The sequence below is a fragment of the Rhagoletis pomonella genome, unplaced genomic scaffold, assembly GCF_013731165.1.
Source record: "Rhagoletis pomonella isolate Grant_MI unplaced genomic scaffold, Rhpom_1.0 Rhpom_scaffold_00004, whole genome shotgun sequence".
Taxonomy (NCBI): Eukaryota; Metazoa; Arthropoda; class Insecta; order Diptera; family Tephritidae; genus Rhagoletis; species Rhagoletis pomonella.
This window is the reverse complement of record NW_023458558.1, coordinates 69,988,806-70,001,207: the sequence shown is the minus strand read 5'-3', so window position 1 is coordinate 70,001,207 and position 12,402 is coordinate 69,988,806. Positions and strand designations below refer to the sequence as shown.

The window sequence follows — 12,402 nt, the reverse complement described above, 5'->3', positions numbered from 1 at the left end:
AAATTTAAACTTTGGGCAAATAAAATAAATCTTTATTCAAGTAAAATTAAACTCTACTGTAGGACTAAACAGCGTTTAAAACTGATAGATACACTAAATAAAGCAATTACCTATTTTTCAAACACTGTTTAGTACTACAGTAGAGTTTAGTTTTATTTTTCAGTTGCCACCCCTGTATGGTTGTCACAGCCCTTACGGCTTAAAGCCGTTCAGAAAACTCCGGACGAGCTCTTGAGCTATGCGCAACTCTCGTATCTTTTTTGGGTCAAAAAACTATATATTACTGCGAATAATTCCTTTTCGCAATATCTCCATAAAAAAAAAATGACTGTGCCTATTTCATAAAAGTGACAGCTGCGACAATTACAGATTTTTCCGAAAAGATTCAGAGCCAGAATTCTTGGCGGAATATTTTCTGGTTTATAGACGTCTGTAGGCATCTGTGACAATTTTTAGAAAGCGACAGTGACAATATTGGAATATTGTCCGACAATGGTGCTGACAATTGTCACTCTGACAAAGTTGTCGAGACAAAACTAAATAACTCCGTTGGCAAGTTTTTACAGGAGAATTTTGTAAATTTGTTTATAAGGTAATTTCGTACATTTCATATTTCTTCTTTATTGACACTGTAACCGCCTGAGTCCAAAACAGCACGCCAGTTGGTTCTCTTCTATGTCAATTAGAAACTCCAAGTGAATCCGAGTCGTTATCCACCTGGCATTTCCAATGCAGAAGAGGTCTTCCTCTTCCTCTGCTACCACCAAGGGATTCTTTATTTTAATTCGCTGCTTTATGTCCATGTTGTTGTAAAGCCCGTACATCTCATCGTTAAATCGTCTGCGGTATACGCCATCGCCAATGCGCCAAGGCCCGTAAACTTTTCGCAGAATCTTTCCCTCGAAAACTACAAGAGCCACTACATCGGATGTCTTCATTGTCCATGCCTCAACGCCATACACAAACATGGGCATGATGAGTGACTTATAGAAGGATTTTTGTACGACGAGAGAGGACTTTATTTCTCAATTGCCTACTGAGTCCAAAGTGGCACTTGTTGGCAATCGCTTCGTTGGAACTCAAGGCTAACATCATATTGGTGTTAATGCTAGTTCCCAAATAAACGAAGTCGTCTACTTATTCAAACTTGTTACTTGTCAACATTGACGTGGGTGCCAAGGCCCTTAAGTTCTCACTGTTTGTGTGTTGATAGGAGATATTTCGTTTTGTCCTCGTTCACCACCAGACCCATTCGCTTTGCTTCTTTTTCTAGCTCCGATAAGACAAAATAGACGTAGCCCTTGTTTTTACCGATAAAGTCGATGTCGCCGGTATACGCCAACAATTGTAAGCTCTTGTAAAGTATTGTACCTAAACGGTTCAATTACGTGGATCTTATTATCTTCTCCAATATTAAAGAAATCACATGAAAGGGAGTCACCTTGTCTGAAACCTCGTTTGGTATCAAATGGCTCGAAGAGGTCCTTCCCAATTCTGACAGAGCTGATGGTATTGCCCAACGCCATTTTACACACCTGTATTAGTTCGCGGGGATACCAAATTCAGACATCGCGGCATAAAGACAACTTCTTTTCGTGCTGTCGAAAGCGACTTTGAAATCGACAAATAGATGGCGGATCCTATTCCCGCCGGTCTTTTCCAATATTTTGCGTATTGTGAATACCTGATCTATGGTGGATTTGCAAGGTCTAAAGCCACACTTATAAGGCCTAATAAGTTCGTTAACGTGAGCTTGAATCTTTCACAAAATACACTCGATAGGACCTCGTAACTTAGTTGGCGCGAATGGTGTGGACGCACACTTAAATTCCAATCGTTGCGCAGAGCACATTTAAATTCCAATCGTTGGGCATGCATTCATCTGACCATATTCTGCATAAGAGGAGATGCATGCACCTTATCGACTCCTAGCCGCCGTACTTGAATATCTCGGCTGATAGTCCTGTAGCTGTGGCTTTGTTGTTTTTCAACCGCATTATCACTATTCGTATCTCGTTATAGTCAGGCGGTGGGACATCGACTCCATGGTTATCTACTATCAGTGCTGCTGCCATTCAATAGGGTGGAAAAGTGTTTCCTCCATAATTTAAGTACGCTCTGGACATCGGTCACTGGACCGCCGGCGATGTTTTTACAGGAGATCGCTCTGGTCTTGAAACATTTCTTAAGTCGACTGGTGCTCGATAAAAATAATAGCCAGCATTTCAAGCTCTTATTGCGGCAAATACGTCTCGCTTCCCTCTTCAGATCCTTATAGTAGGCCCACAGAGCTCGCGTTGCTCCCGATCGTAGCGTGGCCCTGTAGGCGGCGCATTTTTTCTCTGCAGCTCCCTGACACTGCTCATGATACCAGTTGTTCTTTCGGATCCTTCTTTGTCGGCATTACTTAAAGAGCGGGAGGTGTGGTTCCACCGATCTTGTATGTCGGTTTGTTGAAGAATGCTCTTAGAGGGCAGGTGAGAGAATAGAGTGGCATATAAACTTGCCGTCTGTTGTGACTGTTGAGCCTTTCTTGAATTTTTGGGGAATATTTTTTGCTGCACAGAGGCGGGTGCGTATCTTGGCTGCAACTCGATACTGGTCCGAGTCGGTGTTTGGCCCTCGGAGTGTACATAGTACATCTCAAACACTAGAAGCATGTCTTCTGTCTATCACAACATAGTCGATTTCTCGTTTTTCGATCCGGAGGCAGGCCGTTATCAATGGTTTTTTCGTGGAGGCTGTTTATTACGCAGTGGCGCCAAAGGTTCCTTCCTTGCCACCTTGGCATTGAAATCGTCAAGCATGATTTTTATATCATGTCAGCGGTAGCGCTCATATGTACCCTCCAAGCGCTCATCGAAGTGATCCTTGGACGCCTCGTCATTTTTTTCCGCCAGAGCATGGGCACAGATAAGCGAGATGTTGAAGAATGTACCTTCGATGCGGATTGTGACTAAACGTTCACCGGCGTGATTGCCAGTACTCGGCGATGGAGTCTCTGTCCCATCACATATCCAACACGGAATTTGGGCTCCTTTACGTGGTACCTGTAGTAGTGTAGTCGAAAGGATTCACGCTTACCTTGCCTTGCCTATCCAGTTCTTGGATGGCGGTGATGTCAGCCTTTGTCTTCCCGAGGAAATCAACCAGCCGGACAGAGACACCTTCCCCATTAAATGTCCGGCTGTTCCATGTGAATACCCTGAAATCATAGTCCTTTATACGTTTGCTAAATCAAGCTCACGTGAAGTTTTACGCCTTCTCACTTTACCTTGCTGCCAAGTGGGTGTTTGGTCGGTACCCAGAAGATACGTGGCGATGAATACCCGGACGTTGTGGCCTGCAATTGGAAACGTTAGTAGTCAAAAGCTTTTCCCAATGACTGTTCACTGCATTTTCTATAAATACAATTTAGCCGACTATAGCGTAGGACATACAATCCCAACCCATAACTCCACAACCGTTGAAATTAACCGTCGTCTGGATGTGTTTTTGCTTAAGTTCTGTACCCTCTTTCCTCCAAACCAAGGCATGCTCATCAGTCGAATTTATTCTCAACGGAAATATAACCATGTTTAAAAATTCTACTCCCTCGTTCATATACTCTTTAACAAACAAATTCGCTTCATTTGGTTTTCCTGCAAACCTTGGCTTTGTTACGGGCGGAGCTTAACATTCTGTGGAAGTACGAGGGTTTATAACACTCGCAGATATCTCCTTCACTACTGCTGCAATTTCATCTTGATAAGCGAGTTAGAGTACACCATGTAATATCAAAAAGAAGATTCATACCGCCCTGTGCCGCAGAAAAAAATCATCCAGCATGCAAGGAAATCTGAACTTCGAAAAGATGAAATCAAAACAGTCGGCCTATTTATTCATTACTCGACTCTCAGAGAGCGCTCCACAAATCGTAGGAGAAGCTCAACAAAGTACTAACATAAATATTGTGTAATCGTCAATCTATTAATATTATTATAATTTCTTGAAGCAGAATTCGAAAGTGAATTTTATTCTAAAACAATTTCCTCAAATTCCGGGTTTATTTTATAATCGTAATACAGTTGCGTTCCGTAAAAAAGTATGGCCTTGGGCTTCCCAACTTCACAGAATGTTAGCACTTTGAAATAATTAAAAACATACATAAATTCACATAAATTTAAATGATGCGATGCGCTGAGGGTATTTATTAAATGACCGTAAAGAGGAATGAATTCATAAAGAAATTATAAAAAAAAAACTAAACAATATTTATTATGTACGCGAAAAATTCAAAGAAAGTGAAATCAAACAAAAAAAAGAAGTGTGTCAAATGTGGTCATGATAAAGAACAAATAAGCATATTTGGCCGATGCAAAGCTGCCCTGTAGGGAAACCGCGGACTAGTGAATCTAATTTCTAGTTCCGTACTAGGTCTTTATCGCCAAAAACGAACTAGTCCGATATGAACTAGATCCCCACCAGTCCACAATCGGCGAAAAGTGGTACTTTTAAAAAACTAATTTTTTTCAGTTTTTTTCACTAGAAATCTATATCTAAAGTGACGAATTTAGAAATAGTTCGGAACTATAGAAAAAGGTGACGAATTTAGAAATAGTTCGGAACTATAGAAAAGGGATGCAGAACAAACTAGATCTTATTTGTCGAATTTAGAACCAGTTCGGAACTACCGAAAAAGGGATGCAGCGGGGGGCTTGTTTACTTTACATAGGTATGTGTTCGGCGGCTTTTTCGTTCAAATTCGCTTCTATTCTGTGCTTCGCAGATGCTTTTTCATAGCTTGGTAATACAAAAATAAAATTTGTGTTAACATTTCAACATCTTGGGACAGTCTGGAATCTAAGAAATAACAGCGAGCACCTCTGCAAATTGAGCTACTGCTAAAGGTATGTAAACGTACATTTCTTACAATCATTCAAACAAATTTAATTTCAAATTGAAAACACATTTCTTCCAAAATAACTTAAAATCGCACACACGGAAGAACCAAAAATACTGAAAAATCATGATACTTTTTTCTTTCGTCTGTCGATTTTAGAACTGGTTCGGAACTATAAAATTTAGGACTGGTACGGAACTATCGAAAAAGGGATGCAGCGGGGGGCAATTAACACTTCCTAGGACATCGCCATGTTAAATTCGCCAGTTGCTTGCATGCAAAAGAGATTTATCGCGAACCAGTACTGGGTTTAAATGTACTAGAAGCGCACCAGTTCAGAACTAGAAATTTTCCCACAGGGTGGTTTCAGTAACATTGACATTAAAGAGTAATTCAAATATTCATATGAACATATATTCACATATTTATATACATACATGCTTATATCGTCGTTTAAAGTGCAAAACCGCGTATCAGCAAAATGCAAAACCGCGTATCAGCAAAATACAAAACCGCATATGTGAAGTTGTATCAAAATGGTTCTCTTTTTTATAAAGCAATCGCATTTCTGGCTAGTATATTTCAGGACTAATGGATAAAGATTGAGCCAAGAGCTTGTGTGAGCAAATCCAATTTTTGGCAGCCAATGTCAGTTACGCGGTTTTGCAGAATGACGATACGCGGTTTTGTACTTTAAACGACGATATATAGGTACATATATAGTATATGTATACTAAAATGTTGTCAAAATTACACCCTTCATTCTTTGAACTCTGGTGAAGCTTATGGCGATTTCGTTTCTACAAAAAATGTTGCCTTCTCATCGCCCTCCTCTTAGTGTTTGTGCGTAGAGGGCAAGGAGAAGGTTGCATTTTTTGATAGAACTCAACACAAACTAAAAAAAAAGTTTAATACGAATATATACATACATACATAGTACTAGTATTTTGCGGAGCTCATTGACTATAAATGCCCAACTTTTTTCCAAATTTAAATTTTGCTTAGTTTCTCTTTAGCTTATAACTATTGTACTCGCATCATGATTTGTAGCGATCTAAGAAAGGAAAATAATATAAAATGGACGGCTTGAGGCTTTCAGAAACAGCTGCCTTAAAACCGTGTATAAAAGTTTATATAAATATTTCAGTTGTGAGTCGTGGATATTTCTGCATGATTCAGCACCATCAAATAAAGCCACAGTAAGTACACAGTAAAGCAATTTTTTAGCATTCTACGAGCACACACAATGTGAAACCTTCCGACGTCATTTCAATGTGCCTTTAGATATCTCAAACATTTAGTCTTCTACATGGTTTTTGACATCCTCAACATCATGTCAGTATTACTTATATGTCACCAAGGGTATCAGAATCTATAGCAGTAAGGAATTTTTACGAGTAATTCACAAAAAAACGCATTTAATTTGAAATCAATTTGAAACAAGTTATTTGTTTAGTTTACTTTTGATTTCATTTCGTTTTTTGCTAAACATGGTATCGAATTCAGAATTTACGTTTTCGCCCACCATCAACCTGTTCCGGCACTAAATGCCATATTTGAGGAGCGCTAGTGTCATTTATTGGCGCGTCGCGGTCATATAGAGTTCACTGCACAGTCCAACGGACCACTACAGCCTGCTTGTTGAACAAAGTGCGCCGCGCATGCGGCGTACGGCATCGTTTGCATTTAGGTGTAAAGTTCTGGGCACTTCCCTTATTGAAATATAAAAATTAGCTACATAAGTACATATGTACATACAATGTTTATACAAACAAAATATTTGTTTGACCATACATATGTAATATGCTAAGAATTTACGGGTAATCAACCACATTCCGTGGTGCATTTCACTCAAAACCAGATCTGCGGGTTTCACGTTGAATTACCTTTTCTTTCAATTCGGTTCTGTGATCTTTGCTGATCGATTAGGTAATGAATACTTCGTTTGATTTTTTATTATTTTTGTGTTTACCTTAAAACGTTTGATCAACAGCTGAGTGTTGTTGTACATACATAAGTGAATGTATTTCAGTGTGGTTTGATCCAGGTTTTTGTGTACAAAAGTTAAAAGCCGCTGGAAGTCGTAGTTAGACGATATACAGTTCTGTTAGCATCAACAACTCAAAAAACAGACGAGTGCTCAACGGCTGCTAAAATAAAATTAAAGGAATAAGGAAATAAAATTATAAAGGATTCAGAGAATTCAAGGATATATTTAAATTCAAATATATTAATATATAATAGTATTGTGTTAAAAGAAGATGATGAAAACGGTAATTTTTTAATATATTTGTTTTTGATTTACAGGTTTATTATAAACAAAGACAAAGAAAATTACTTATAACTCTTCGAAATAAGTAGTTCCCATTACTTGATATCATTGAAGCTTACTGCGCGGATATCATGAAGAATTAATAATTTTTTTCTGTTACGGCTTCTGTCCACAATTTAATTAACGCGACTATTTGGAAGAGAATATTTTCACATTTTACAATTATTTAATACTTCACTATTTAAATATTGTTCTGAATTTTTGTGTTGTTTTGGTATTTTGAAAGCATTATTGTCCTCTTTGAAGAGTGAAGCCAGTTTTTATAGCGCTCTTTCATATTTATTAATTATTTTAAATTTTACATAAATGCCTTATTTGTATTTCCATTCACCTTTTATTTTTTAGTGTGCTTTGGTATTCCTGCTCTTCCTCTCAGCGTACCCCACCCGTGGGAGTCCTATATACCATCAGCTCGGAAAAAACAGTAAATTTAATACTGATCCATTGCTCACTTCCGCCTCAAATGATGTGCCGATGGTACAGAGCAATAACTTTGATATGGTTATGGCTGATGACAATTATCCCATGGAATCCATGCAGTATCAGAATTTCGAGAGTTTCCATGAACCTAAAATGGCAGAGAATACCGATTTTAGTATGGATGAATCACAGTTCCTACCCAGAAATACTCCATTGCGTGCGCCGCAGCCATTATCGAAGAAGGAACGTGAAATTCGGCAACTGATCGAAGTGGCCGATCCCAGAGTGGAGAAGAGGAAGATGCTTAAGCTGAAAAAGGGTTCTTCAGTACCTCGAGGTGCAGACGCTTATCCATGGGATCAGTTCGATTATGATTTGTATAGCGTGAACCCAGCGAATCAAAAGAAACATTAGGTGCTGATGCTTTTTCCTCGAAATTGTTATCTAGAGATGTGTGTATTTTGTTGTGATATTTTCTGTAAGATGCTTAATGTATACCCTATTTATTAAAAAAAAATAACTAACTAAATCAGTGCTTATTTATTTCATCGTCACTTTGATGGTAATTTTATAGTTAAAAATAATAATAACAAATAAATATAAACACATGGCGGTCGCTGTTGTGTAATGGTAAGTAGTGTGCGCTTCCACTCCGCAGGGCATGGGTTCAAGCCCATCGCAAACAAATTTAGAAAAACGTTTTTTTTTTAACAGAGGTCGCCCCTCGGCAGGCAATTACAAACCTCCGTGTATTTCTGCTATGAAAAATAGCTTCTATTAAAAAGTCAAGCGCCGTTCGGTGTTGGCGTAAAATTGTAGGTTGTACCCCCCACGCCACCAATCGGAAAAGAAGCTTTGCCAAACACTAACATATGTGTAAGTGCCAATCTATTCCCTGCAAAAAGTGGGACTAATCCGGGATGACTCCGGGAGCAATCGCAAAGGAACATGCGACTAATACCACTTTTGATCTCTTTATATGGAATGAACTGTTCGCATTTGTTCGAGCATGTCCTATGAAGAGACTAAGTGTTCACCTTTATACTCGAACGGGTATAAAAAGCGACTAGTTACTTTTAAAAAATAAAAATAAAAATTTGCGCCAGCTGAGATTCGAACCGGGTTGCTCAGTTTGGTTAGGCGAATACTCTCTCTGTGTGCCAACGCCGCACATGAAATTTCATTGACTAAGTGCGTACAAATCATTAAATCGTTAATAGAACCTGTTAGAGATGAGTTGGGGACTAATTGATCTCCAATTATACCCATAAGGGATTAGTCGAGACTAATTGACCTCCATTAGTACCCGTATGAGACTAGTTGCGACTAATTAATGCCCAATCGTACCCGATTGAGAGTAATCTCAGAATACTCTCTTTAGAGATTAGTCGCACAATTTTTTGCAGGGTTATTATTATACTACATACATATGTATATATATGCGCAACATCGCTCTTTTGCAAGTGTAAGTTAGGGTACATTACGGGTGCAGGGTACAGTGAAAAACTGAACTAGTATGCACAATTTCCAGGTCATGAACTATTATTTAAGGTGGAAGTCATACCAGTCAATCATGGACTATAATTATACAGATCTCTTCGGACAACACATGCGTTCAGTGACGTCTGCCTTTGAATTGCCAAAGGCTAAACTAAAATGCAGTTATTCGCTTTCTTAACAGATGTCGGCTATGGCGTCGAGTGCTCTCAGGTTCGAGTCCGCTTGGTGGTGGTTAAAGCAAAGTAAGTCAATTATTTTAACTTAAATATATACTAAAAATTGTAAATGTATGTGTTCAAGCCCATTTTCCGATCGAAAATAAAAACCAAAAAAGTTTTTTTTTTTAATACCGGTAATCTCCGCATTATCTTCGTTTTCGGACTTGTGTATAAGTTAGCTAAATTCGAATTTTCAAACAGATGGTAGCTCTCCTAAATGAAGCAAAGTAATAAACAAGTCTCTTGCGTCTGACATGGCGATACTTATTTAAATTATCTGATGAACGATAATATAGTTCAAAGTTAAAACCTTTTTAGCCCCATTTCAGGTATCAACCTCTATTTTTATAATTCCTTTAACTTATTAAATAATTTGAGTTTAAATTTTTAACCCTTTCTAATGATCTAAATGTTCACACTAGAGATTTCTTAACATTAATTTTATTAATTGACGCCCATATTTTAGTCATATAAATTATGTATACTTCAATTATTTTGGAGTTTTCAAACAGGTGGCCATCCTGTTTAAATTAATTTCAAACTAAATCCCTGCTAAAGAGTTTTCGTCTGACACCCATATTTTGATAGTCAATTTAACAAACTCCCTTAATTCAAGTTGAATTTCGATTTAAAAAAAAGATGGAAATTCTTCTAAATGTGGTTTAGAAATAAAGTTTTCTTCAAAATCATTTAGATTCATATCTAGTGATTTATTTATCCTATTGTAAATATAAAATTTAAGGTTTATGAACAGGTGACAAATCTGTACAAAATATTTAAAATCACAAATTTTTTAAAGTGCTGGCTCCTACGTTTTGTTACGTTTTTCAAAATCATTTCGATCGATACCCATAATGTTATAATTGACTTAACTTATTAAATAATTTGAATTTAATTAATTTTCAAAGTTCAAAGTTCCCGAATTATTGACGAAATCTTTAGGAGTATCTCATTTCTGTATCGATTTTTTTACGAAGCTTCAAAAGAAAATTATATGAAGTGGTTGACATGAACTCGTATAGAAATTTCTGTACGAAAAATAAAGAAAATTCTGTAAGAGATTCTTCACATGACAGCATTATTTTCATTGCTTTATTGATTTTCTTCTGAAATTTCGTAAAATAATCGAAATGTGCACAGTTTATTACATTTTAGAAAATTCGGCAAAAAATCGGATGAGATCTTAACGAATTCCTTAAAATTTCTCTACGGTTCAGAATACTCTGAAAAAATGGTTTGCAGGGAGATCACGCAATCAGTAATCGTTGTATTTGTAACAGTGATGGAAAATCAAAATTTAAAATTGTGCCGAATTTCTCCGGAAAAATGTGCCTAAATGCAGGTCAATGTGTCAATAAATTGAAAGTCGTCGATAGGTACCATTTCCTTTAATAAATATATTTACAGTACTTTTTGCATATAAGAAAAACAGAAATCTCACGGAAAACCTTTATTTAGTGCAACAACAACAAAACCATAAAAATTAAAGTTTAAAACTTTCTACAAAAAATGTTCATTCAAATTTAAAACTTTGTTGTCAGAAATTTTAGAAACATTCGGGTATGCAGTTTTATAGTCCATTAAATTTTGGATTTACAAAGTGCAAGTGCGGATAAGAACTCGCGTTGATTTGTAATATTTTTTTTATTTTTTTTTTGCATTTTCTTAATACATATTGGATATACAAAAAATTTGAGTATGGAGGAAAAAGTGCAACACCTTCAACGAAAAAAGTTATCAAAAATCAACGCGAATTGAATGGACTATAAAACTACATACCTGAAAGTATATGTAGTTTTCAAAAACGAACCAAAATCATCGCTAAGTCATTTATCCCGAATTACGAATTGTAAAAACACAAATCATTAGTCCCCTTTATTCCTAAAGTATTTGCAGATAACATAACAAACGTTTTTATTTCCCATTTAGCATGCAGATGTGCTCGAAATGTTAGCGAAAAAAATATTAAAAATCAACGGGAACTCTTAGCGACTTGCAACTTGCACTTTATTATACTAAAATTTAGTAATCTATAAAAATGTATACCCAAAATTTTTATAAAAACTATAAACAAAAAGAATACTTTTGGTAACATTTTTTTATAACATTTCAAATTATTACTTTTTAATTTATTTTTTGTTTTAGGAGAAACCTACAATTGTTTTTAACTAGTTTTTATTATGAAACTTTTATTAGCAGGAGAATCGGTATTTTTCAAAATTGGCGCAATTTCTGCACTTTGCACTAAAAAATTGAATACAAACAAATAAAAATTCGAAAATTGGGCTAAAACAGTCTCTTGCAAATATTATTAGCTTTCATTTAAAAAAATAATTAATCAAATCGGTTGAGACATGAAGGCCTGGAGCCTTTGAATTATGAACATTAAAATCCATTTATTGACCACTGTGCAGCGGCCGTTGATCGACATAATTAAATAATCAATTATTACAAGCCTTTATTCTTTGTTTTAATTTTAAGAGCTAAAAATTGTCCAACTATAAACACTTTTTGATAACAAACAGCAGTGTTGCCAGAACTTTTTGGACGAACCGGCTAAATTGGCAAATAAAACCGGCTAAAAACGGCTAGTTACAAATTTGAGCCGGAAAAAATTTTGCCAGCAAGAATTTGCAATTAGGAAAAACATATGATTGTGGCACATGGTTGGATTTTTTGTCGACGATTTTAGAAAATTTTTAAAATGAAAAATGTAAGTTAATACTTATTTACTTTATTAATTTAGTCAATTCCAATGATTTGAAAGGTACCCGGCAAAAAAAAAAAAACTGTATTCTTAATCGGAATGCAATCTCAACCAGAGTCGATATAGTAAACACGACAAAGAAATTGAAACATATGTTGAAGAAAGTCGGACTGACAAGATATATAAACATAGATCCTCTTGTTTGCCCCTCTGAAAGAATTTTAAAAATTCTATACAAATTTCTTTTGTTGCAAATGCAACCGTGGACACTAGCTGGCAGAAAAATTTGCAAATTTGCGTTCGTACAGAAAATTGTAAGTTTCTCTACATGAGAGAGAATTTG

At 36.3% G+C, this 12,402-nt stretch overlaps 1 protein-coding gene across 1 annotated transcript; it reads left to right on the top strand.

Annotated features, from left to right (window-relative positions):
* The first annotated feature begins 6,934 nt into the window (after nucleotides 1-6,934).
* LOC118738561 lies at nucleotides 6,935-8,163 on the top strand. Its single transcript, XM_036469502.1, has 2 exons — nucleotides 6,935-7,155; nucleotides 7,560-8,163. Exons 1-2 carry the CDS (start codon nucleotides 7,144-7,146, stop codon nucleotides 8,046-8,048), a joined length of 501 nt encoding a protein of 166 aa, XP_036325395.1. The 5' UTR covers nucleotides 6,935-7,143; the 3' UTR covers nucleotides 8,049-8,163.
* Nucleotides 8,164-12,402: the final 4,239 nt, after the last annotated feature.